Here is a 27,870-nt window from a genome sequence, read left to right on the forward strand (position 1 = left end):
TATCCACATTTTCATTCAAAGAGTCACGGTGTCTGTGCGGCAAAGCTGCACATTTTGCCAAGAATTCAAAATAAAATAGCTTTTTGATGGTAAAACAAAGGGGAGAAGATGTGACAGCGTCACAGATTCAGCAGTAGGCGTAATAAAAGGACAATTGGGGCGCGTTAGCGCCCCCTCCTCTTGCGGCGTGGCGGCGGTGTGGCGGCGGCGTGGCGAGGGCCGATCATTGCCGCTTGCGGCTATATTTAGGCCCGAGCGCCACAAGCTGGCGAGAGGCCTATTAATCTCGTAAGGCCGTGCGAAGCACGGCTGCGAAAGTGCGCACGTAGTGCGCACGAAATCGAGCGCGAAGCGGTCGCCCACTTCCAAACACTCACTAACGCACTCCTCCACTCATGCACGCCCCGTGCATACTAATTAGTTGTAGGAAAATGGAACATTACCGTTGTAAACGGGCGAAGCCCGTGCAAAAGTTCGCACTAAACGAGCACTTTACATTGGGATGACGACCGCGAAGCGGTCGTCATCCCCATATAAAGCACTCATTTGCGCTAAGTAGCTCACGAATACGTTCCCCATCTCTTGCATGTTCCGTGCATATAAGCATGTAATGCAAAAATTGAACATTATTACTGTATAGAGGGCCAAAAACACAAAGTGGGCGGAGCCCACTCAAAATTATCGAAAGTACCCGTCAGTGACCAGGGACCCACACCATGAGGTAGGAAAGCGCGAGCGCTTTCCGAAAATGTATAGTTTATGATATTTGAAAAATGGGAAACATTGTTTTCGCATCGGAATATTATTCTTTCTTTCTTTCTTTCTTTCTTTCTTCTTCTCGGGACCAACCCCCCTATTTTTCACCCAGTGAACATTGACGAAAAGTCACAAAAATTTGCACGCCTCTAAAAATCGTGCCTCTCTACATTCTGGCTATTTCCCTTTTCTAAAATAAAAAAAATTGGCGCGTCAGCGCCACCAAATGTACCAAAAATGCATTGAGAGATGGGAAATGACCCAAAAAAAATATGATCGTAGAATCATGAAATTTGGCGCAGAGGTAGATGGTGACAAGAGAAGTAAAAAATATTATTACGGCAACGCCGTCCGCCCAACCAAATGTCGGCCATATTGCTTCAAAAATGGCTAAACATGACTTCGGAGTTTTTCCAAACGTCGTACTTTTACGAACTCCTCCAAGGGCGTTGGCCCTAAAAAGCTGAAATTTGGTGAAAATGCTACTGAGGAGTGGGACATGAAAAGTTATCCAAATTACATTGATACCTCTCACGGTCTCTGTGCGGCGAAGCCGCAAACTGTAGCTAGAATTTCAGAAATCTCCCATATTTAAAATTTCTGCCGTTTGCGCAGATAAAGTCCGAATTGCGTCAAATTAGAATCAGTTGTTAAACTCTTTGCCCTAAACCTACTTGAAGTGAAATAAATTCATTTGGCGCCACAGCACCCCCTACAGATTTTATATGGAGGTTAAATGTTTAGTTATGTTTAGCGTAATAAAAGGACAATTGGGGCGCGTTAGCGCCCCCTCCTCTTGCGGCGTGGCGGCGGTGTGGCGGCGGCGTGGCGAGGGCCGATCATTGCCGCTTGCGGCTATATTTTTGCCGCTTGCGGCTATATTTATTATTATTTTTCTTGTTCTTCATCGCTTTGAACTCTAATTTGACCCCCTGAACATGCTCAAAAACTCACCAAACTTTGCCCAAAATTCAGAATCGGCGAAAAATTTTGTTTTTTCTGGGCCATTTTTTTTTTTCTAAAAAAATGGCGCGACAGCGCCACCGACAAAAGTCAAAATACATTGCGCCTATGGGAGACGCCCCGAGGTCAACTTTGTCGTAGAGCTACGAAATTCGGGACACGCATTCCTCTCGTGAGGACAAAAAAAAAAAATCATTGTGGCCACGCCCCCAGACTTACCCTATGGCCGCCATTTTCCTTTGAAAATGAAAATACGCTGTGTTAGCCATTTTATTCACGTCAAACTTTGACGAACTCCTTCTAGGGCGTTTTGCCCACCAACTTCAAAATCGGCGTACGTCCTCTGGACAAGTGGGGCATTTAAAGTTATCCAATTTTTTGAGATACCTTTTACGGTCTGTGTGCGGCGCAGCCGCAAAGTTGGACAACTTATTTTGGAATATTGCAGATCTAAACATTGCTCCCATTTGATCAAAACGAGTCTGATTATGACCAAATTTGAATCAGTTGTTAAACTTTCTAGTTTGGACCAGTTTAGGCTGACAAAATTGAAATGGGCGCGATAGCGCCCCCTACAGAGTGACCTTTAAATTAACATTGAAGGTCAAAAATTAGTTTGACCAAAATGTTCTAAACTTTACCCAAAATTCTATTTTGGCGTCCTTATCAAAAAAGCCAATCAGACAAATGCCTTAATTTTTACGGCGTAGTCGTAGCGATGACATAAACTTCCCATGTTATCCCTATGGGAAAACCACAAAATCTCTCAAATTACCACATTATTATGTTTTACACTTTAACAAACTCCTCCTAGTGCGTTTTGCCCACCAACCTCAAAATTGGTGTACGTCCTCTAGACAAGTGGGGCATCTAAAGTTATTCAAATTTTAAGGATAACATTTACGGTCTCTGTGCGACGGAGCCGCAAACGTTTCCCAGAATTCTGACTATTTGGCCTTCAGAGTGGCCTATAAACAATATAGTTTTTCCAAATGACATGATATTTTGAACAAAATTCTAATTTGCCATCCTGATCATAAAAGTATGAGAGCCAAAGTCATATTTTGTACGGCGTAACCGTAGCGATGACAGAAACATCCCATGTTATCCTTATGGGAAAATCGCAGAATCGCTCAAATCACCACATTTTTACGCTTCACACTTTAATGAACTCCTCCGAGGGCGATTGTCCGATCAAGTTCATATTTGGAGAATATCATCTACACAAGTGGGGCATCAAAACTTATCCATATTTTATTCTAAGTGCTACGATCTCTGTGTGGCGGAGCAGCAAATATATGTCAGAAATGGGAATACCGAGAAATCTCTAAAATGACCACATTTTTATGCTTCACACTTTAATGAACTCCTCCCAGGGCGATTGTCCGATCAAACTCATATTTGGGGGAAATTATCTACACAAACGGGGCATCAAAAGTTATCCATATTTTGATTTTAAGTGGTACGGTCTCTGTGCCGTGTAGCTCCAAATATACTGTCACAAATGGGAAAACGCCAAATCTTTGAAATGTTCACATATACGCTTCACACTTTACCAAACTCCTCCGTGGGCAATTGCTCAATCAAGCTTTACTTTGGGAAATATCATCTACACAAGCGCGGCATCAAAAGTTATCCATATTTTTATTCCAAGTGCTACGGTCTCTGTGCGGCGGCGCAGCAAATTTGACTGACACTTGTGTTCATTTGCACTGGATTGGCCATGTCAATTGTGTCGCCGTCTGTCAAGTTCTTTTTTAATTCAACACACAATAAGGGCGCCATCTTTATCAAGTCGAAAGCGCAGAGTCGGAAGGCCGGCGGCCCGCGAGGGCCGTTGGATGCCGCTTGCGGCTTTAATTAGGCCCGAGCCCCAGCAGGGCGGAGGGCCTATTGCTCCCGCAACGCTGCCGAAGGCAGCGTTGCAACTGTCTGACCAAACATGCGGGCGCAGCCCGCATGTTTGGTACCCCGTCGCTCCTGGCAAGTACAGTGAACTAGCCCATGCCGAAGGCATGGATCATGCATACTTACTCCTGCTATGACAGAAATAGTCAACAATTAGTGAATGGGCGTAGCCCATTCACTAATTGTTGACAACAGCAGCGCGAAGCGCTGCATTCCTCCAAAAACCCTCCTGGCATCGTCCCGTACGCGAGAATCCATGCCGCAGGCATGGGCCATGCTTGTATCTGCTCAAATCAATGGAAGTCTATGGGGAGTGGGCGGGGCATCCCGACGGAATAGGGAGTGACGAGCACGTAAGCGCTCGTAATGATGATTCCACCCCATGGCGGCATGGGGAAGGCTTAGAGCTTTCAAACGATGTATAATTTGTTGTTATAGTGGAAACGGCTATATTGTTTTTGCTAAAAATATTATTATTATTTTTCTTGTTCTTCATCGCTTTGAACTCTAATTTGACCCCCTGAACATGCTCAAAAACTCACCAAACTTTGCCCAAAATTCAGAATCGGCGAAAAATTTTGTTTTTTCTGGGCCATTTTTTTTTCCGTTAAAAAATGGCGCGACAGCGCCACCGACAAAAGTCAAAATACATTGCGCCTATGGGAGACGCCCCGAGGTCAACTTTGTCGTAGAGCTACGAAATTCGGAACACACATTCCTCTCATGAGGACAAAAAAAAAATATTATTGTGGCCACGCCCCCAGATTTACCCTATGGCCGCCATCTTCCTTTGAAAATGAAAACACGCTGTGTTAGCCATTTTGTTCACGTCAAACTTTGACGAACTCCTCCTAGGGCGTTTTGCCCACCGACTTCAAAATCGGCGGACGTCCTCTGGACAAGTGGGGCATCTAAAGTTATCCAATTTTTTTAGATACCTTTTACGGTCTGTGTGAGGCGCAGCCGCAAAGTTGGACAACTTATTTTGGAATATTGCAGATCTAAAAATTGCTCCCATTTGATCAAAACAAGTCCGATTAGGACCAAATTTGAATCAGTTGTTAAACTTTCTAGTTTGGACCAGTTTATGATGACAAAATTGAAATGGCCGTGATAGCACCCCCTACAGAGTGACCTTTAAATTAACATTGAAGGTCTAAAATTAGTTTTACCAAAATTGTCTAAACTTTACCCAAAATTCTATTTTGCCGTCCCGATCACAAAAGCCAATCAGACAAATGCCTTAATTTTTACGGCGTAGTCGTAGCGATGACAGAAACATCCCATGTTATCCCTATGGGAAAACCACAAAATCTCTCAAATTACCACATTTTTATGTTTCACACTTTAACGAACTCCTCCTAGTGCGTTTTGCCCACCAACCTCAAAATCGGTGTACGTCCTCTAGACAAGTGGGGCATCTAAAGTTATCCACATTTTAAGGATAGCTTTTACGGTCTCTGTGCGACGGAGCCGCAAACGTTTCCCAGAATTCTGACTATTTGGCCTTCAGAGTGGCCTATAAGCAATAGAGTTTTTCCAAATGACATGATATTTTGAACAAAATTCTAATTTGCCATCCTGATCATGAAAGTATGAGAGCCAAAGTCATATTTTGTACGGCGTAACCGTAGCGATGACAGAAACATCCCATGTTATCCTTATGGGAAAATCGTAGAATCGCTCAAATCACCACATTTTTACGCTTCACACTTTAACAAACTCCTCCCAGGGCGATTGCCCGATCAAGCTCATATTTGGGGAAAATCATCTACACAAACGGGGCATCAAAAGTTATCCATATTTTGATTTTAAGTGGTACGGTCTCTGTGCCGTGGAGCTGCAAATATACTGTCACAAATGGGAAAAACGCCAAATCCTTGAAATGTTCACATTTACGCTTCACACTTTAACAAACTCCTCCTAGTGCGTTTGGCCCACCGATCTCAAAATCGGTGTACCTCCTCTAGACAAGTGGGGCATCAAAAGTTATTCAAATTTTATGGATAACATTTACGGTCTCTGTGCAGCTGAGCCGCAAACTTTTCGCAGAATTTGGACTATTTGGCCTTCAGAGTGGCCTATAAACAAGAGTTTTTCCAAAAAGACATGACATTTTGCACACAATTCTCATTTGCCATCCCCAAAATAAAATTATGGGAGCCAAAGTCATATTTGGTAAAGCGTAGCCGTAGCGATGACAGAAACATTCCATGTTATCCCTATGGGGAAACCGCAAAATCTCTAAAATGACCACATTTTTACACTTCACACTTTAACAAACTCCTCCTAGGGCGATTACCCGATCAAGTTCATATTTGGGGAGAATCATCTACACAAGCGGGGCATCAAAAGTTATCCATATTTTTATTCCAAGTGTCACGGTCTCTGTGCGCTGGAGCTGCACATTTGACCGATATTTGTCTTCATTTGCACTGGTTAAGCACAGCATTGTACATGTCCAATGTGTCACTGTCTTAGTTCTTAGACAATTGCGTTAGCGCCATCTCTGTAAAATGCAGAGAGCAGAGTCGGAAGGCCGGCGGCCCGCGAGGGCCGTTGGATGCCGCTTGCGGCTTTAATCTTCTTCTTCTTCTTCTCGGGACCAACCCCCCTATTTTTCACCCAGTGAACATTGACGAAAAGTCACAAAAATTTGCACACCTCTAAAAATCGTGCCTCTCTACATTTTGGCTATTTCCCTTTTTTAATAAAAAAAATTGGCGCGTCAGCGCCCCCAAATGTACCAAAAATGCATTGAGAGATAGGAAATGACCCAAAAAAAATCTGATCGTAGAATCATGAAATTTGGCGCAGAGGTAGATGGTGACAAGAGAAGTAAAAAATATTATTACGGCAACGCCGTCCGCCCAACCAAATGTCGGCCACATTGCTTCAAAAATGGCTAAAAATGACTCGGGAGTTTTTCCAAACTTCGTACTTTTACGAACTCCTCCCAGGGCGTTGGCCCTAAAAAGCTGAAATTTGGTGAAAATGCTACTGAGGAGTGGGACATCAAAAGTTATTCAAATTACATTGATATCTGTCACGGTCTCTGAGCGGCGAAGCCGCAAACTTTAGCTAGAATTTCAGAAATCTCCCAAATTTAACATTTCTGCCGTTTGCGCAGATAAAGTCCGAATTGCGTCAAATTAGAATCAGTTGTTAAACTCTTTGCCCTAAACCTACTTGAAGTGAAATAAATTAATTTGGCGCCACAGCGCCCCCTACAGATTTTATATGGAGGTTAAATGTCTAGTTTTGCGAAATTATATGAAATTCAACACACAACTCAATTTTGGCATCCCCATCAAAAAAGTCAATGACCCATGTCATAATTGTTACGTCGTTGCCGTAGCGATGACAGAAACCTCCCATGTTATTCCAATGGGGAAATCGCCAGAACATGTTTACACTTTATACTTTCACAAACTCCTCCCAGGGCGTTAGCCCTATTAACCTGAAATTTGGTGAGACTCATCTTCAGGACCATCAAAAGTTATCCACATTTTCATTCAAAGAGTCACGGTGTCTTTGCTGCACATTTTGCCAAGAATTCACAACAAAATTGCTTTTGATGGTAAAACAAAGGGGAGAAGATGTGACAGCGTCACAGATTCAGCAGTAGATGTAATAAAAGGACCATTGGGGCACGTTAGCGCCCCCTCCTCTTGCGGCGTAGCGGCGGCGGCGTGGCGAGGGCCGATCATTGCCGCTTGCGGCTTTAATTTGTATTGAGTTCCCCTTGAAAACAAAACAAAACAATTCATTTGTTTTTTGCTCCGTTGATGCCCTAGATATAATTGCATTTCCAAAACCCAATTGAATTCCTATGTCCACACAAAATATTTTTGAATCTCATTTCAATCTTTCAGTCTGCAAAGTTTTTACATTTGAGGTAACAAACGATAGTGTGAAATGGATGGGAAAAAGAGACAGTCTGATGACCATGCACAGCCTCATATTTTAGACTCTCCAGTGCGGCGCGCGCCTATTGGGTGTCAAATAAAAGCCGCTGTCTACATGACAAAGTACAGCCCATTCTCCTCTGGCCATCTCATCTTTGTGTGTACGTGTGTGTGTGTTTTTCTCCCACCGAACCGACTTTATCCGCCCGACTTTGGAGCCCTCCGCTGCCTTTTATTTGCAGTTAATTTTTGCCGCCTTCACCAGTGGCTCTTCACCATGAATCTTCATTTGGTCACTGACACCTTTGAATGTGGATTCCTCATTTCCTGTCCTTTTATTTATACGTGTTGCCTGGTGATTTGATCATGCCGGGAATACAAGATTAGCAATTGCCGCGTCGTCCTTGGTTTAGCCTCAAGGACATCTGCTCCTGAAATGTTATTGTTTGTGTGGCTGTAACCCTTTACTTCACAGACTCTTTTTTATTTTCTAAATGTGTTTGTCCTTTGCGTTGTTACCTGCTTGAGATAGCTAACAAACAAGCCACGTGCAACACAGATCCCATTTTCAGGGCATTTCCGCTGTTAATTTTGTATTTGTTTGCGTGTTGCTGTGTTTAATCAGACATGTCGCATCCAGAGCTGTGTAATTAACAGAGGTAATCATTTTGAATTGGTCAATAACAGGTGATCACTTCAGTTATTCTTGTTGAGCAGCTCTGTCGACAAAACAATCCAATCATCCTGAAAATCACACTTTAATTGTAAAATATGTAAAAAAAACATACACAAAATGTATTTCGAATTAATACTTGGATTCATATCTATATTGGTGGAGAGCCAAATCCAATGTTGTCAACATTGTTGATATTTTATTTTAATTTGGACAGATGGAATGTTTTCATTTTTTATTATACAATAATTGTTACTCAGTTGTAGTAACAGGCATAGTCTAAGCCAGCAAGTGTTTTCTTTTCAAATAACTAAATGCACTTGGGAACCAAAATAGTTTTTGAGGATGAAGATGAACTCCATTAAAAGAAGTGCTTGTAGGCGAAGTGGTCTGTTGCTCCATGTTGTCCACTGTCAGGCATAAACAAGGACGCATGTGATGTGTATTCATTCATTGTCACAGATAGTGACATTTGGGAACTTAAAACGCTGTTTATCCATGTCCACCCTTAAACGCAAACACGTTAAGTTTTCCAAAATCTTCACTTTGGTTGGAGTTTTCCAAAAGCACCGTTTTCAAGAGCATAATCCTCTGGTTATGTGTGGACGACAAGTCAAATCGTAGAGAAAAATATTAGCGTTTTATCAGATACCTGGCTACGTGTGACATGGCCAAGACAGTGTGGTTCTTGTGTTGCATAAAGGTTCCTGCTCTGATGAGAAATTACCTTGCCTGACCAGCCAATCACTTCAATATTTTGTTCTAAAGTGCGTCAAAACACGTTCCTAACTGACGGTCTAACCACAGCCGCTAATTTATAGGACGTGTCCAGCAAAGGCAGAACACATCTCTTCTGAATATCCTCGTAACGTTCAGAACAAAATATTATTTTACCTCAGATTTACAGAGTCTAGTGCTTTGCTTGTTGACTCTGCAGAAATCCTGTTTCTCAGGTATTTTTTTCCTTTTTATTTCATCAGCCGCCAAGTTTGTTTAGACACAAACAGACCATGCGTTTCTCTGATCGGTTTATCTGCCTGTCAGCCACGCCCATTTCAAACTGGGAAGACAGGATATTATCCCAGACCAAAACATATTTCTTAAGTATTGTCAATTCATTCTGACAATTCAACATGTTTTTCACTTCTTTGTTTTAGCATTGTATTTTAAAATGAGCTAATACCAAGTGATTAAATATGGCTTGGATTATTTCTAAGTGTAATCCAATTTTTTTTTTTTTTTTGCAATAAATCAGATACTCTTCCTATGATTGAATTTATTGCATACACAGAGATAAATGTGAGGGGATAAAGTGCCCTCCTTTACTGCCCCACAAGTCTGGCTCTGCAACTGCATTGATTAACATTATCCACCACACTGTAACATGCATTACAAACCACAGATTGTATTGACGCTCCTATGAAAAACCCCGATCCATATGTGCTGGCAACCGACTGACAGCGCTTTCTATACACTGTTTACTTTCCATTGTCTTCATTTATTCTCTCCGAGCCGCTCGTCACGGCGGCTCTGTGGGGCGGCTCTGTGGGGCGGCTCTGTGGGGCGGCTCTATGGGGCGGCTCTATGGGGCGGCTCTGTGGGGCGGATCTATGGGGCGGATCTATGGGGCGGCTCTAGGGGCGGCTCTGTGGGGCGGCTCTAGGGGCGGCTCTGTGGGGCGGCTCTGTGGGGCGGCTCTGTGGGGCGGCTCTGTGGGGCGGCTCTGTGGGGCGGCTCTGTGGGGCGGATCTGTGGGGCGGATCTGTGGGGCGGATCTGTGGGGCGGATCTATGGGGCGGCTCTATGGGGCGGATCTATGGGGCGGATCTATGGGGCGGCTCTATGGGGCGGATCTATGGGGCGGCTCTATGGGGCGGATCTATGGGGCGGATCTATGGGGCGGCTCTATGGGGCGGCTCTATGGGGCGGATCTATGGGGCGGCTCTATGGGGCGGCTCTATGGGGCGGATCTATGGGGCGGCTCTATGGGGCGGCTCTATGGGGCGGCTCTATGGGGCGGCTCTATGGGGCGGCTCTATGGGGCGGCTCTATGGGGCGGATCTATGGGGCGGATCTATGGGGCGGATCTATGGGGCGGATCTATGGGGCGGATCTATGGGGCGGCTCTATGGGGCGGCTCTATGGGGCGGATCTATGGGGCGGCTCTATGGGGCGGCTCTATGGGGTTCAAAAATGTCACATAGCCATTGTTCAACATGAAAATTGTGCAGTTTTGAAGGGATTAGTTGACCTGTTTGTCTTTTTTTAGACCGTTTTAGACCCTATATTGCTGTTTATAATAGTCATGTACTTTATAGTTTAATACTAAATATGTAATATATAATAAACATAATATTTCTCCTTTAAAACATGTTGAAACAGCACCCCCACAATTTGTTGCTTGATTTAAAGAGCTACTCAAAGCACTAATAACACAATTACAACAGCTACTACTAGTTCCATACTACTATTATACTATGCTCATTATGGCTATTTTATAAAAAAAATTAACTGACTTTAATATCATCAATTGACAACATGAATCAAGTCAAACTATAAGTATGTTTTAAATATATTGCCTACTCAGAACACGTTTGTATCTAGTTCGTAAATACTTTTGTTTGATCTATTATTAAAGCGTGCTGTTTTAGCCTATGTATGTTTACGTTGTTGTGTTATTAAGATGCTTTTGTTCTTACACAGTGCAAATCCCCAAAGAGCTGTACTTTATAGTGTGAGATCAATGTGTTATTTGGGCTGGGTTTTTCCCCCTCAAGGTGACTCCATGTTAAAGACGCCCCAGAAACATTCAAAGAACATTTGTCTTGATTTAGTATTAAAGATTAAGATACATTTTCAGTTTTGCCGCAGTTAAAAACACAAGAGGAGCAGAGATAATGGAGGTGACTACAGGGAGGTTCTTTGGTGAATGTAGTTCTGAAGCGGCGGAAACGTGAGAGATATAAGACTGAATATGGATACTAATGCTTACAAAACTTTGCCATGACAATCTTTGTGTCTAACCCAGCGCTGGCTCTTGCACGTTTGGCGCCCTTGGAGAGATTTCTGATGCCTCCATGACCCTATCAGCATTAACACATATTCTTATACTGGATTCGTTTTTCATTTTTGAGCAAAACAGATGTGATTTCCTGTGATCTGGGCTATGTTTACAGTTCTAAATGTCTGTCATTTAGCCATATATTATGATTGACGACTACTTATATCCACTTGTGGCACGTTGGGGTTGACTTGTGCTGCACACACGCTGCATGTCACTTGTGTCCAAAATCTTGTGTCAGTGTGCCCCAGTGGAGAGGAGTGCTTTGAGCCTAAAACCTATGCTCAGACTCCTGCCATCATGTGTTTTGTTGCTTCTGTAAGAATTCAACACAAATGGGGAGAGAAATGTGTGTGGATTGACTCAAAATAAAGATTGACTAAAAGCTTTTCTCGATTCCAAACTGTTTCCACTTTAGTAGAAAAAGGTTCAGTTGTATCATCTGGACTCAGCTTAGAAAAAACTAAACTAAACTGAGTCCAGATGACTACAACTGAACCTGTTTCTACAATGGATCACTCCTGGACGAATGAGGGACTACACCGACATGTTTCCAGTTCACTTAGTATTTTTTTATTCTGCCTATGCCACAACCATGTCCTCTGCATTTGACCCATCCTTCAGTGCTGCTGGGGCATCTCCTCAGGTTTTTTGATTGATTCCTGCAATCTTTAGCTAGAGAACAGTCTCTATCCTTCCCCCTGGACGAGCAGACGGACGGGGGGCTACTCACCAGGATGAGTCAGGCCTGGGAACACCTCAGGGTCCTTTCAGAGGAGCTGGGGAATGCGTCCAGACAGAGTGAGGGAAACCTGTGCGACTTTCCTAGTTAATTCATCTTAATCAGGACTCCAGAGTACTCTACAGCAGGAGAGCGTTTGAATGTTACCTCTTTAAACTCCTCACCTCTCTCTCGACTTTTCTCTCTCTTCTCTTGACATAATCCTCCTCCTCCTCTCTCTCGCTCTCTCCCTCCGCTCTCTCCTTTCTCTCTCTGGTGGGTCGCAGGGCTAATCACTCCCTTCAGTGTCAGCGGGGTGCAGAGCTATTGTCTCCTGTAATTAACTGGTTATCAAACAAGAACATTTCATTTAGGTACAATTAGAGGAGTGATCCAGGCGGGACACCTCGCAGGCACTTGCTCTCCTGACGTTTTTAATTCACACTGACCTGCTGTCTTAATGAATCCACTCACTTTGGAGTAATTGGACATCCTTAGGCATGGTAATTTATTTAAAAGTATCAGTGGTTGCACAAATCATTAGCTGTGTAAAATTAATTTCAAATTAAAAGCTGCTGGGAGTAGTTGAGTTCATTACAGCGGGAGTCAAAGCTCTGTCAATGTTTTAGCAGGAGGCTGGCTGTCGCTGCAGAGTACACACAGGCAGAACGTTTTAACAGCGAGTAGAAAGACATGTGTTCCAATTACATTTGCTGTTTCTACATAATACATAGTCAACTTGAAAATGGTAAAAGATATTTCGTGTCCCAGATTATTGGAACAGTCGCTCTATACTATCAATGGAATTCATGGCGTTCCATCCGTGAGTCATTGTCAATCTGATGGAAGTGGTTTGAGTTAATAGTATTTATACTTTTTATACAGATTTTTTGTTGTAACTGGTCCTGCCACCTTTACCTCAGAGCTCTACCTCATTGGTATTTGACTGGTTTGATTTCTGCCAAGGCCTTATGAGGCTATTGTAGACTGAAGGAAGATTGTATCTCAGACCTGTAATCTTATTTGAAGTAGAGGTTACAAAAGGTTTACAAAAACTTTTCACTTACATTTACTCAAGCTAAAGTGGTTAGCTCTCCCAAACAGCAGATATAGAAGTTGTACTTGTAGGAGTAGTATATTAAAGCCCAGGTCTAGGGGTCAAAAATGAATTAAAAATGTTTGCACCCTCATTAGTGGAAGGTTAAATAAGGACATTTTGTAGACGAGGATTGTTTTTGTTCCTGAAAAGTAAATTTTTAGCTTTTCTTTCCTGGTGAGTGACATTTCGATAACTATAACACACGTTTAACCTATTTGCCACTCACAACGTAACTTAATAAGTATCTTTCCATATGTGAAAAAGGAGCTAATGCTATGGCTGTGCTTGGATCTGAGACAGGCAGAGCTGAAATGGTAACAGTCGTGTCAACATGTCTGAGTGAGGATCCACATCATGTGTTTGAGCAGGAGATTGTATCCTCTCATGGTGTTTACTCTTTCTGTCTCTGCTGTTTATTTATCGGCTGCATGTGCCCACGCTGCCAGACTATGTGTATCAGTGCTTAATGCCTATATTCTAGCCCTGCTATTTTAGAATGGAACATCTGTACTCAACTACAGCTACATAAAGAATTCTAAAGAATAAAATACACATGAAAAATTACCTTTTTTTGCATTTTAGATCAGTCTTTTACACAATGCTTCATGAATCAAACAGTCTAAAGCTGAGGCAAGTTATTTTAAACCATAATGTAGAAAAAGATTCAGTTGTAGTCATCTGGACACTGGAAAATGGATGACAGGATTGGACTGAAATAACTTTGGACATTTATTTTAAAAAAAGGAAAGACTAACCTTTGCACTGAACTTGAATAATTGGCTAGAATTATCCTCAATTACAAGAACATGTTAAAAAAATCGACTTAAAAAAAAGTATAATTACCTTCAAAAAATTGACAAAATGACAATAACGTGAGAACTTGTAATTACGTTCCACACCTGGCTGGAAATAAGCACGTCGGTAATTACGACCTTGCACAAACTCAAATATGAATCCAACTGCATTTCAAGACGCTAAGATACAAGCCACAATTGTAGACTTTGGGGATTTTCATTTGTTTCTCACCAAAAACAGCAATGGCACTTTAAAAAGCCACTTGAGTGACACATTGGCATTAACTCCAATTTGGTCTCAGGTTCACTTAGCATGCTTGAAATTGCTTCTAAAAACACAGGATTTGAGTGGTTTGTGCAGAAAGAGGTCTGATGAACAGAAGAGCAAGAGGACTAATACGTGTGTGCTCAGGGTAGGAAACAAAGTAAACAAGGGTTAACTGCATCAGGGCTCAAGTAATTACTGTTGGAACAAATTAGGACGGAAGGTTAAGCTTGTTGTTGATAAAAATAAGACTCCTATGGTACTTTTAGCTTAATGATTGAAGTTTTCTTTTAGTAATGTGAATACAGTGTTTTGAAGGTGCAAAATGGACATCTCTAAAGAAGAAAGTATTCCTTTTGTCACATTGTTATGAAAAATATATATATATATATACATATATATATATATATATATATATATATATATATATATGGTCACCTAATAATGACTGAATTGGCTGTAGTTGCTTGCAAAAGTTTCCTTTTATTTAAGATAAGATAAGATAAAATAATCCTTTATTGTCCACACATGGGGAAATGTCATTGTTGCAACGCAGGTAGATACAGAGGAAAAGAACAGATCACTTATAGGAAGTTTGAAAAACACTCTCAGTAGAAGAACTCTTATAAACAAAAGCTCCTATAGACAAAAACTCCCATTTCCCAACAAGGGATGGAGGAAAAATAATTAAAAAATGTAATTTTAAATTTAAAAATTAAAAATAAATAAAATATAAAATATAATATTTTATATATATATATATATATATATATATATATATATATATATATATATATATATGTATATAATTTCAGGATGTATATGAACTGTGTATATTTTTGTGCTTATTTTAATTCAAGGATGACATTTACAATGTTCTCTCCACTATTTAAAATATAATGTACTGCACATTCACTTTCAAGGACTAAAACCTTTTCTTTTAGCAGGCCATTATCTCACTAATTATTCCACCACCATAAAGACTTTTTCTTACATAAGAGACAAGCCTAATGAAGCGGTCCAATAAGTAATAGTTTTAAGGGCTATTTGATTTTTTCCATTTAGTTTTCTATAGCGTTTATACAACAAATTAAAGCGTAACTGGATTGTGGGTGTACTACAGGGTTTGAAGCGTTCAAATCTAGCCCAAGCACACTTATTGATACTATGGGTCAGAAAGTTCAACCCCATTGCCTTCTTCTATCATTGTAACATGTAAAACAAATCTGCCAAATCACATTTCAAATTGGGAAAAACAAGCATTAGAAAAGCTTTATTGTGATATGTTTCCCTGTGGTGATTGATGAAGCAAAAGGTGCAATATTGGCTTATAAATGGAAAATGTGGGTTAAGTTGTTACTTGTTTTTATGCTGTGTTTTGCGACATGTGAACGCTACAAACAAAACAGTCTGAACATTTCACGTGACACTGCAACATTATTAGGCCTGGAGCAGGTCTGAATCCTCTGGTTGTATTTGCCTTGGTTTATGGTTTATATTGATATAGTTACTTATCCACATGAAACAAAAACTGGCACAAAGTGCAATGTCTTCTCTGTCAGTATACATAAACAAAAGTGTATTCATGTTTTCAGAACAGCTTTACAAAGAGGTGCCATTATTCAACCCCAAAGATGTGATGTGATGTCAGTTGACAGGTTAAATTGTGCACTTTTTATGATTTCTCCTTTTGACTTAATTTGGTGAGATAATACCTTAAATATATAAAACAAATTATACTTTTACACCAATCAAGAAGCAGATTGTGAAGAAAAGATGAAAATGATGATTAAAGTGACAGGACGTAAAACACATTGACGTTATTACAGAATTATATCCAACACAACAGCATTTTCTGAACAAAACAAAAGTGTTTTCGTATATATTTTGATTTGCCAGATAACAATTTATGCTTACATTAGATGCCCGGGTGTATAACATTGTGTGATGTCATGGTTTACAACTAAGAAGTAAAATTATTAACCTAAACATTTTTCAAAGGGGATTAAAAGTGTAACATTTATAAAGAAAACTCTTGAATATAACTGGGCTTTTGTAAACCTGTTTTGAGCCGTACGTTTAAGAGGAGCTACATGGTAAAAAAATAAATAAATAAAAAGACATTTGTGGGTCATAGGTTTGGTTATTTCTTTCCAAAACAATGAATCTCTTAGCCCTCGAACATGCCCCGGCCCAGTCCATCGAGTCTCTTCGCTTTGCCGCTCTCTTTATAATCAATGTTATGTGGTCTTGGCTGCAGTTGTTATAGTTGTTGTTGTGTTCTCTCCCCTCACAGAACTACAAGAGGAAAACAGAGGCTGCAAAGAAGGAGTACCTGAAAGCCCTGGCCGCCTACAGAGCCAGTCTGGTTTCCAAGGTAACCACGGGGGTCACGTCTTTGATATACATGGGTCAGTGCTGATATAAGGCATGATGAATTAGACAGAGAATTCCTCCCTCTCCTCCCGTCTCCAGCCGAAGGGCGGGTACGCCGCGGTGAAGGCGGGTGTGCTGAGCGGAGAACAGTTGAAATTAGGATTTGGACACACCTGATTTGAAACCTGGGGAGACGTAATGTTTGTCTGTGTGGGTGTGTGGGTGGGTGAGAAGCAGCTTTCCAAATGTATGAATAAATAGGCTTTAGCTTTAGTCTGGAAAATGTATTTAAGCTTGAAAGAGCCTGAAGTAAATTGACCTGTTATTTTGTTATTCCCTAAACATTCTCATTAGCATCAGTCATCAATAGAAACAGTAGGAAGAATTGTAGCTATTTGAAGACTACTAATGATATTATATTATATCATTTTTTTGTACTTATGTAAATACTTGTGTACTGCGGAAAAAATAAACTTATGTGTTTAATAAAGACAGACAGAATATAGACCATTAGGTATAAGTTATTCTGCCACACCTTTATCATAATCCTGACAGTCTTATAGTTTATTTGGAAAATCTGAACATTTCTGCACACACCTCCTGCCTAGGCTGTGGCTGTACAGTACACCACAAAGTAATAATAATAATACTATGAATGCCTTGCACATGTAATGCCTGTGACGCACATCTGGTCATGTTTCATTCCATACTCGGTGGTGGTAAATTACTGTTGTAGTTATAGCGAGAGTTGGTAGAAGAGTGATCTAACCACTGAGCCACAGCCATGTAGTCGATGTAGTCGTGAATACCTTCTTTCTCTATAACATGTTCATATTCATCAAGTATCAGAACCATATAGACTAGCACATATTTCTTGTCTAAGATGTTCTGGCCTTCATGAGCCCTTTGTGACCTACTGGACCACACACTGACTCCCATTTCCATATCTTTTGTTTTGTATTCTTTCTTTTCATATAATTTTGTTAATAACTTTTAAAAAAAAGATTCAAGATACTATTTTCCCACAAAATCTGTAAAAATACACAGACATCAAAACAGGTTTTTATCTCTAGAAAATATCATTAAAAAATGTTATGTCAGCTACTCACCAGTTTTGTTTTTATAAATATTCATAAAACGTTTGTATTCCAAAAATTAATAACAGGAAATTCAGCATTTTTGGGAAAATAATGTAAATTAAAAAAAAATATGTTTGATTTAATTGTGATTTATTTATAATTCATATATTATTATTATATATTAATATAATGTAATATTAAACATGGTCTTATTTGTAATGTATTGCTTGAGTTAGAAAAGATAGAATCCTAAAATTAACACTACAACATGCAAACATTTAAACTGCTGAGGGGAACTTGTTCTAGGTCAGGCCACAAAGGGTGTGAGCGTGTAATGGGGAGAGAACGGGGAGAGACATTCGTTAAAAGATCGAGGCTGACAATCGAACCCGTGACGCTGCTAAAACATATTTCACAAATCAAAGTCAAATTGAACTGAACTCAGCCGCCTCCAGCGCCATTGTTCCCACGCTCCGATCCCATTGGCTCACACAGTAGCTCCTCCCATCAGCGCCACACTTCCGCCACAGCCGCCGCTCGCTCGCTCGATGCCCGAAAAACAAGCACCTTGATTAAAGCATGAATAGTTAATTCATCAGCCTCTTCACATGTTGAGCTAAACACTATTCTCATCTCTAGTCTCCGCTGCAATTACACATTCATGTCAGAGCGCCTATACAGCCCTGATTGATAACTATATATCACATGACCATCCCCCCCCCTCATTCACACAGCAGCCAATCAGAAAGCAGTTCTAACTCTCTTTTTTAATCACCAGCCAAACAGTCTTTTCAGAGTGAGGGGGGATGTAATTGGAGCTTCATTTAGAGGATCTTCAGCGTGCACCTGTTGCCTTTGTGTGCTAAAAGGGAAAAGAAGTTGGCATGGTAGCCATAGACACTCAATAGTCAAAACTAAATGAGCAAAATCCAGGAAGTGACAGGTTCAGGCGTATGTGTCTTATAGAATGCTATGACTGATGGTGCGGAACAATTTTCAGTTGTTTTAAATATCTATGTGTTGCCAAACCACGCGAACGCTCACACAAGTCAGAAAAACAACTCGTGTCAAACGCTGATGCCCGACTTCAACACTGGACGTAAAAATACAGCTGATTTGTCAATATATGTTAATCATTTGAGCTCTTTGACTAAACGTTTCTACATTTAGGTGTTTGTTGTCAGTCGTCCATATCGTTACTGCAACAGTTTTGTGCAAGAAAGACCCGTGTAACATTGGCTAGCTGAAGATGTTTTCCAGAACACAATGTTTAGCTTTTGAGGAGGCTAGTAACAACCAGTTTTACTGAATAGCTCTGTTAAACGCTGTCGGTGTAATCCCTCATTCGTCCAGGCGTGTTCCATAGTAGAAAAAGCTTCAGTTGTAGTCATCTGGACTCAGTTTGAAAAAATAGACGTTTCGACTCTCATCCAAGAGTCATTGTCAGTAACAGAATTTAGATCGAGAACTCCGATATTAATACTGTTCTGTGGTAAGACCCGCCCATTGGGAGGAGCCTTCCTGAAGTAGAAAGAGTTGTTTGTTTCAACAGAAACTCCCCCTTGTATCTACCGAGCTAGCCTATTCAGAATCTTAATGGGCTATTAGAAACCTCTTTGTCTTTGTGAGACCCTGGCTCAACCACCCTGAGTGCCTGATTAGCATCTGAATGTCCTTTACCTTTCCAGGGGTTCAGAATCCCATTATAAATAACAGGAAGATGAAACCTAAGCCCTCCATTTCTGTTTAAAGAAGGTCTTTCTTTTTTAACAAAAATAGCTTCCTTGACTCCTCTTTCAAACCATCTTTTCTCCCTGCTTAAAACCTTCACCTCACCGTCTTCAAACGAGTGATTAGAGGCTTCAAGATGGAGATGCACGGCGCTCTGTGGTCCTGAACTAGTATTTCTTCTGTGCTGATAAAGCCTCTTGTGTAGAGGCTGTTTGGTCTCACCTATGTAACGTTCTTTACAACTTTCTTCACTGCATTGGATCGAATAAACTACATTGCTCTGTTTTTGAGTCGGCAACTTGTCCTTTGGGTGAACCAGTTTTTGTCTTAAAATGTTTCCTGGTTTAAAATAAACAGGGACTTCGTGTTGTCTAAAAATTCTCTGCAGTTTTTCCGAGAGGCCAGGCCAGTTTCTATCCCTTATGTGTCTGGCCTGTCGGAAAAACTGCAGAGAATTTTTAGACAACACGAAGTCCCTGTTTATTTTAAACCAGGAAACACTTTAAGACAAAAACTGGTTCACCCAAAGGACAAGTTGCCGACTCAAAAACAGAGCAATGTAGTTTATTCGATCCAATGCAGTGAAGAAAGTTGTAAAGAACGTTACATAGGTGAGACCAAACAGCCTCTACACAAGAGGCTTTATCAGCACAGAAGAAATACTAGTTCAGGACCTCAGAGCGCCGTGCATCTCCATCTTGAAGCCTCTAATCACTTGTTTGAAGACGGTGAGGTGAAGGTTTTAAGCAGGGAGAAAAGATGGTTTGAAAGAGGAGTCAAGGAAGCTATTTTTGTTAAAAAAGAAAGACCTTCTTTAAACAGAAATGGAGGGCTTAGGTTTCATCTTCCTGTTATTTATAATGGGATTCTGAACCCCTGGAAAGGTAAAGGACATTCAGATGCTAATCAGGTCCTCAGGGTGGTTGAGCCAGGGTCTCACAAAGACAAAGAGGTTTCTAATAGCCCATTAAGATTCTGAATAGGCTAGCTCGGTAGATACAAGGGGGAGTTTCTGTTGAAACAAACAACTCTTTCTACTTCAGGAAGGCTCCTCCCAATGGGCGGGTCTTACCACAGAACAGTATTAATATCGGAGTTCTCGACCTAAATTCTGTTATTGACAATGACTCTTGGATGAGAGTCGAAACGTCTATTTTTTTCAAACTGAGTCCAGATGACTACAACTGAAGCTTTTTCTACTCTGTTAAACGCTGTTAAAGAGCGGACTCAGTTATTTTTAAAATGTATTTGAGATGCCAAAATCCCAGTATAAAATGCACATGAATGAAAGCAAGTCAAAACCCCGACTTGTAATTTCAGAAAACTAACAATTTGCTGAATGTAATTTCTTGCTACACTGTCCTGTCTAAACTTATGGGTCAAAGAAATTAAAATAATAGAAAAGAATTATACACACTGACAGGGTTTAAACTGTGAGTTTGGGATGGTGAATGTCAATAAACACTTATAAATAGGCTCTAGTATTATTTTAAACAATACCTTTTATATATATAGATAAAAAGATGAAATGGTCTTTTTGATCATCTAACCAGACCACCTAGGATTGAAATTAGTTTCTTTACTCAAGAGTTATAAATGCTAAGCCTTTTTGCATTGCACTTTTGCAAGTGTGTTTGTTGGTCTTTTATTCCCTAACACATTCAAAGTCTTGAACCACTGCAGGGTCCAGTTCCCTGCTCACCACAAACTCCTCCACTCACTGCTCTTTAAGAGTTTCGAGATGGACCTGGACCAGAGCACGTGAAGCACACTGACCACTGACACGGTGAAATGAGCGCACACAAACTGGACCAAGTGCACTATTTGCTGCATGGTGTTTAAAACCTGCTCCTTCAGCCTCTGTTCCACAGCAGAACGAGCACTCACGGTAAACTGTAGAGGAGAGACAGAGGACGCAGAGAGCACTAGTGATGCGCGGGTTGTCTTTTGACCCGCAGGTTAACTTACTGACCGCTGTATCGCATGTCTGCTCTCCATGTGCATTTAGACGCGTCCAAATTCAGCTCTTCATTAGACTCATTCCTCAGTGAATATGAGTCAGACTGTAATAAAACACACAGCATTTTGAAGCTTTACACACAGTCCTTTATCCTTATTTATCCTGTCCTTGATTTCTCTGTGTGATCTGATGTACCTGTGTCTGGCTCTGAGCAAGTGAGTGAGCGAGAGAGAGGATGAGAAAGAGATGCAAACTCCCAGTTCCTTTTTAAATGATTATAAGTCGTGCTGACTTGGTTCAAATGCATCATTGCTCAGGTGCCGATCCTACATGTTATCATCTGATTTTACGCACGTTTTCAGACTGAATCAAAACCACAGAGTTGAAAAAGTTGATGCCTGGGTATGGTGCGGGAAAATAACCTGACCCGGACATCACTAGAGAGCACCGTCAGTTTGGGGGAAACTAACTGCCAACTTGCTCAAACACGATGCCTCACACTCTCGCTCTTATTTTGCTCTTGATAAGCAGCTAAAACCTGTTTAATCCCCGTCAGGTGTTAAGGCCGGTTCAAAAGCAGAGAATGAGTCTATTGACCTTATTCTGCCCCGCCCACTTTCCCTTTTTTCCCACGTGATCAGCATTTTCCTGGTAATCACACTTCCGGCCCAGCGGGAACTCCGTTGGTTTAAATGGAGAACGAGGGGAACGTCTCGCTGCTAAAATATGCTGTACAATAGATTGATTTGTGTAAAACATCAAATCCAAAGTTTTCTCGACATATCAGGGGTTTTCATACCTTGTCCAAAGTTCCTTTTTCTTTCCCATATTGCTCGAAAATGGTGGTCTTCTTACTAATGTGGAATGTCCTTCTTAAGTCGTGTTTCCTTTCATTGGAACTACCTGGCACATATATAATTGGCACACGTGTCTGAGATTGATTCCACTGACCCAAAGAGCACAGAAATCACCTCGCCTGGATCCATGTCTACTAATGCCACACACACTATTGGTGATGGCGTCTAATGATCTGTCATACAAAATTGACTTACTTATTACTTCAAAAAATGACGATAAAATGCATTACACACCAATATTGTTGCTCTTTAACATTGATCATTTATTGGCTTCACAACACTGGATATGGGCCATTACTTAACAACATATCACTCCGTTTTATATCAGCATCGGTGAGAACGCCTGGATACATTTCAAACATTCATCACCTCGAGTGTGGTCTAAAACGTGTGGGCGTTTTACAGTTGTGTGGCCTCAACACAGTTTGTTTGGGAAAAACTCAAACCAAAAAGAGAGCAGTGATCATGCTCGGTAAAAACAGCGCAACTGAATAGTGTGTAATTAGAGGCTGGATTTAGACTGTAAAATGTAGCGTTCAATGACAGTAGGCAATTATATTTTCACATTGCACAAAATGCTCTCATTAAAAAAAGATAATGTGCCTTTTTATTTTGCTGTGATAGTGTTGGATTGCTTCTTGGGTTTTATAATATTTTAAAGGCTATTTTGGAAAACTTGTATTGATTTATTTATTGTTCCGATTGTATTTTATTGCATTACAACCAGATATGAGAATAATATTGCTGTTTGTTTGAGAGAATTCAGGTTCTGACATAAATAATGATTTGTACTGATAGAATAGCTTTAGTGATCAGAGATTCTTTGGTCTGAACGTTTGAAGCACAATTGACGTAAATCAACAATTTGTGACTGATTAAGGGTTAAGGTTTTAAATAGAGTAAAAACACCTTAAAGCAACACAGACTGAAAAAGCATAACTGAATGCTTCTATAATCATTAACATGGTTCATACAAAGTTGATCTTTTAACTCTAAATCTAGCACAAGTTTGATCTGATTGAAGTGTGTATTCTAAAACTAAACTAACCCATTATTTGTCAAACTTAAAGTTTAAATGCATAATATTAACTGTAAATATTCTTTTTTTTTTTTTAAAAAGAACAAATCAATACAATCTAAAAGGAACAGACTTTTAAATAAATAAATAAAAAGAGTCAGAATCAAGGAGTTAATCTATAGAAAAAAGACAAAAAAATCAGACTCAAGAACAATAGTGGCATTTAAAAAAATACATAAAAGCTATTATAATAAGTCAGTATGAAAAAGAAAATGTGGTTATTGCGCTTAAAAGAGCAGATATATGTTTGTTATTTCATGTTTCAGTGTATATTTAGTGTAAGTAAGTGTTTGAAACGATCAGTTGACTAAGGGGGAGATAACGTAAGATCGCTCATTTGCATTCATTATGGGGATTTTGAACTCTATGACGACGTCTTCTGTCTCATATATCATGAAATAAATGTGTTTTCCCCTTGTTGTCATTCAGCAGTCTTATAACGACCCTGCGGAGGCCAAAAGTGTGCAGACGAGCCAGGCGTCTCCTCACATGATGTCTGCCAACCCGCCCCTGTACAGTGTGCCACCTCAGCCGTCGTCCCCGTACCTGTGCCCCGGGGCCTTTCCTCTCGCTGACCTGCAGAGCTACACAGGCCACGCCCCCCGCCACGCCCTGTCGCAGACGCTCAGCCAATCCCAGATGCTGCCCAGCATTAGTGCCTCTCCCCCCTCCTCCTTCCAGATCAGCCCGCCCCTGCACCCACACCAGCAGCTCTCCCTGCACCAGAGCTCGCTGCTCAACCAGCCAATCCGCATGCAGCAGGTCCAGTCCCAGCCAATCATCTCTCACCAGATGGGGCTGCACTCCCCGCCTCCGGGCCAGCAGGTGAGAAGACACATGCTATTAGAATTATGCACAATGCACCCAAATGTAGGTGTTTAGAGCACTTAATGGATCTGCACCTAAATACATTGCTAATAGCGTTCGCTGCTCCTCGTCTCCTCGTCTCCTCAGCTCCTCGTCTCCTCAGCTCCTCGTCTCCTCAGCTCCTCGTCTCCTCGTCTCCTCAGCTCCTCAGCTCCTCGTCTCCTCAGCTCCTCAGCTCCTCAGCTCCTCAGCTCCTCAGCTCCTCCACTCAATGCTTATTATCAGTCCCCTCCTCTCACCTTAAAACCAATGCGAGCGTTCTTTCTCTGTTCTTCTTACACCTAAACTTTGGAATAACCTCCCAATCCATTTAAAGACCTCCACTTCCGTCCTACATTTCAAATCCCAGCTGGAAATGTATTTTTTTTTTCAACTGACTTCATGAAATTGTGTATTGATCTATGACAATATGGACATGTATTGATAATGGTATTTGCACCATTCATACATTGTAGAATATGGTTCATACGAGTTGACTCTGCACTCCTACTGTATATTATTCATTATTTCATTCATAAAGCTGTGGTACCTGACTTTTTTGTACTTTTTTTGTACTTTTGTTGCAAATTAGTCAATTCTATGGGAAAACATAAAATGAGCAATGAATAATAATAAGTTTTATTTATCATTAGAGCTGAAAGCAGTGTTCTGATTGGCTGTGATTGTGTGGTTCAAACTAGTTACTAAAATGAATACATGTTGTGTTAACAATGAGGGTTTGTGAGAGCTAATAACTAATCAGACAGATACCATTATCTATCTAATATTTGACATGTTGTTTTTTTTGTCCCCAGGGTTTCTCTCACCTCCAGTCCGAGTATCAGAAGAGTATTGGGGGTTCTCAGTCTCCAGGGGCCCCTGGCTCAGGTCCAGGTCCTGGTGTGGCCCCAAGTCACGACTGGGACAGTGAATACTGTAATCGAGAGTGTGGCAACCACTGCAGGTTAGAACAGCTCGCACCATTATTTTATACACTCAGCACCATCAAGCATCATTTAGGCTTCAGCATGAAGTGATTAAACATTGTTTCAAAAAGGTCTGGATGAGGTTTTAAGTGGAATTCCATCAGGTCTTTTTCCAAAGAAGATCTGGTCAGAAACTGAGAGCTGCTTTTACAATAGTCCTGTGTGCGGGGCAAAAGAAATGTTATTCTTCTTGAAGAAAAAAGTCAGGCAAACATTTATTAGAGCAGAAGTAATTGTCATGTTGAAGTTGCTTTGCCAGAAATAAACTCAGATGTTTCCCGGTTCTTCCACAATGGAAGTGTGGAACACTGTCAGTTGTGCTGGGCAGAGAGGCAGCTGCAGAGGTAATGGTGAGATAATGGAGGCTGTGGTGTGATTGTCAGGCTGAGAGGAAAACAGATGTTCCGAACACAACTTTTATCTGCTCTGTTCTAAACGCTGTGGCTACTGATGCCGCTCTCACACACAGACATGGGTTTGTGCAGAGACTGGGGAATGGGACACAGAGGTTGTGTTTGTGTGACATCATCGCATTCTGAAGTATCAAAAGTAATTAGGATGGACTGTTATTGGCTAATGCCGCCATCTTTGCTGCAAGTAGCAAACCGCTGGCAAAGTTAACTTTAGCATTGCTTGAATATAAGCTGCTCTATTTAAAGCCATCCCATTAAAGCAATAATAGAGGATTTATTGGGACGCAATCTTGAGTCTCAGTTCCTCGTGGCGTGGACAGCCGCATGTCCCACATGTCAATCATTCCCTGCGTGCTACTGCACACCTGCAGCCTCGTTCCCAGTATAGAAGCAAATTTCCCTGGTCGCGCATGCGTGGTTGATATGCCGGTGTGTGTTTAGCGGGTTCCTTCAGTGTACAGTACAAAAATGACGACAGAGAAAGACTGTGTTCGAGCTCAGAAGAGATGGAAATCTCTGAGAACTTCTCAAATCGGCGAAAAATCCTCTATTATTCCTTTAACCCAAAACATGCACAATAGGTGAAATCTTTCAGCAAAGGTAGACCTGACAAAGCTGAGCTCTGCAGAGACCACTGCTACTGCAGAGATGCCCCAGTGGCACTGGCTGAAGGATGGATCAAATCTAAGTCTAATCTAATCTAAAGTCAGGGTTCTGCCCGAAAACTTCTCCGGCTTTCATTTTTGTGGTGATTTGTTCAGAAGACGTATCACCGAGGCACGCTTTGGCCCAGTTCACCTCGGTGCCTCCAGCTCCTCAGAGCTGTGTTTACTGCCGCCTTCAGCTGTTTTTTTTTTATATTTTTCACATGCTGCTTTTACCCCGGTTCAGCACCGAAAAATCACTACAAATCTCAAAAATGTCTGAAATCGCTTTTACCGTATGATCAACCAGCTTTAAGTATAGCTTTAAGCTAGCTTCAAGTGTAGGTCGTGGCATTATACTAACACACAGGCCCAATGTCAGTTGAAAGCACTAAACTACCATGGTATGTTTATTCACCCAATCAGTCACAGATATATACGTTTCATCACAAGGGTCTGGTGAATTGTACCCTCTGTTTGAAACTATGACATCAATCTGTCAGTCTTGAACCCATGTGTCTGATCCGTGTTGCTTTTGTCTTTGCAGTGGCAGCATGATAGGCAGGGACAAGCTCTACCTCACCTGAAACTGAAGATCCGCTCTGTCGAAATACAAGGAGGAGTCTACAGTGGCCCCGCCCCCCTGCATCACCCCGCCCCTCCCACCATCTCTCCTGACCTCTCAGACACATTCATACATTTCAGTGTATTCATTCTTTCTCTACAAAGTTTGTGAGCAGTTTTTTTGGCATAGATGACTACTGTCTGTACCACTTAATGTATTAGCAGTCTTCTTGCTGTTGAAATTTCCCAAGCACTTATTACAGCTCCTCTTTCCCTGCTCTGTCTCTGAGTTTTTGTGTCTTTTTCAACCTGATCCAGGCAGTACGCAGCATCGGGATCCCCTTCAGCTTTAACTTACAATGAACAGGAAAAAGACCCATTTTCAGTTTTATTTTTTACTCTGTTGTTGATGTTGTTTATTAATATCTGAGTTTTGGCCCATTTCCACTAATGGAACAGTATGGTTTAGTTTGTTACAATGCCACAATACAGTTTTAGTGATAAATGCTACAATAATTAATTAATCATTAAATGTCACTAATTTCTGTTTAAAGGTACACTGCGTGACTTTTCTGTTGGAGGGTTTGCTTGTTGTTTCTGTAGAGATAGAGAAGCAAAAATTTACTCTCAAACATAGTTATATAAAGTGGAAATGTAATAGCAATGTCTGGGTCAATAAATTAACGTAAATGGACCCTAATTTTGGCTGATTTGAGCACTTTCCTCTTTTTTTTTACTTGATTGAGTCGTTACTGTAAATTCCGGGTAATTGTGTTTCCGACTTGACACAGAAACTCTGAGATAACGTCACTCCGAGTTCCAACATTGGCAGACTGGAACGCAGTATTATTGTGTTGCCTAAATGTTCCACAATATAATATTTAACTTATCTAGCTTGCATTTATTCAATTACAGATCATTTTATTTCTCCAAAATACCTTGAAAAACTTACATTCTTACAATGAGTGGGTTCGCCACTCCACAGAGCTGACCTGTTACTTGGCATGATTTGTTTGTCTCTATGGAGATACAGTATGTAATTTAAAGACAATCACATTGGCACTCCAGGTAAAGCAAAGACACCATGAGACAAGCGGACTTTCCAGCTGAAAAGTTGCACAGTGCACCTTTAACAGTATCTGTCATGTTAAGCTGGGGAGATGTAACATAAAACTATTTGCAATGGTC

The 27,870-nt window shown here is 41.0% G+C and overlaps 1 protein-coding gene across 2 annotated transcripts in view; it reads left to right on the forward strand.

The window, feature by feature from the left end:
- tox2 (TOX high mobility group box family member 2) overlaps nucleotides 1-27,176 on the forward strand; it is a 187,216-nt gene extending 160,040 nt beyond the window's left edge. For both annotated transcript variants that reach the window (XM_072452599.1, XM_072452600.1), the window contains 4 exons: nucleotides 16,445-16,525; nucleotides 23,662-24,054; nucleotides 24,891-25,039; nucleotides 26,666-27,176. In XM_072452599.1, coding sequence (XP_072308700.1) covers nucleotides 16,445-16,525; nucleotides 23,662-24,054; nucleotides 24,891-25,039; nucleotides 26,666-26,705 — 663 coding nt within the window. In that variant the 3' untranslated portion in view covers nucleotides 26,706-27,176. The remainder of the gene's footprint in view (nucleotides 1-16,444; nucleotides 16,526-23,661; nucleotides 24,055-24,890; nucleotides 25,040-26,665) is intronic.
- Nucleotides 27,177-27,870: the final 694 nt, after the last annotated feature.

Source organism: Eucyclogobius newberryi, unplaced genomic scaffold, assembly GCF_026437365.1.
Source record: "Eucyclogobius newberryi isolate DKJ021-1_F unplaced genomic scaffold, fEucNew1.0.hap1 SCAF_19, whole genome shotgun sequence".
Taxonomy (NCBI): Eukaryota; Metazoa; Chordata; class Actinopteri; order Gobiiformes; family Gobiidae; genus Eucyclogobius; species Eucyclogobius newberryi.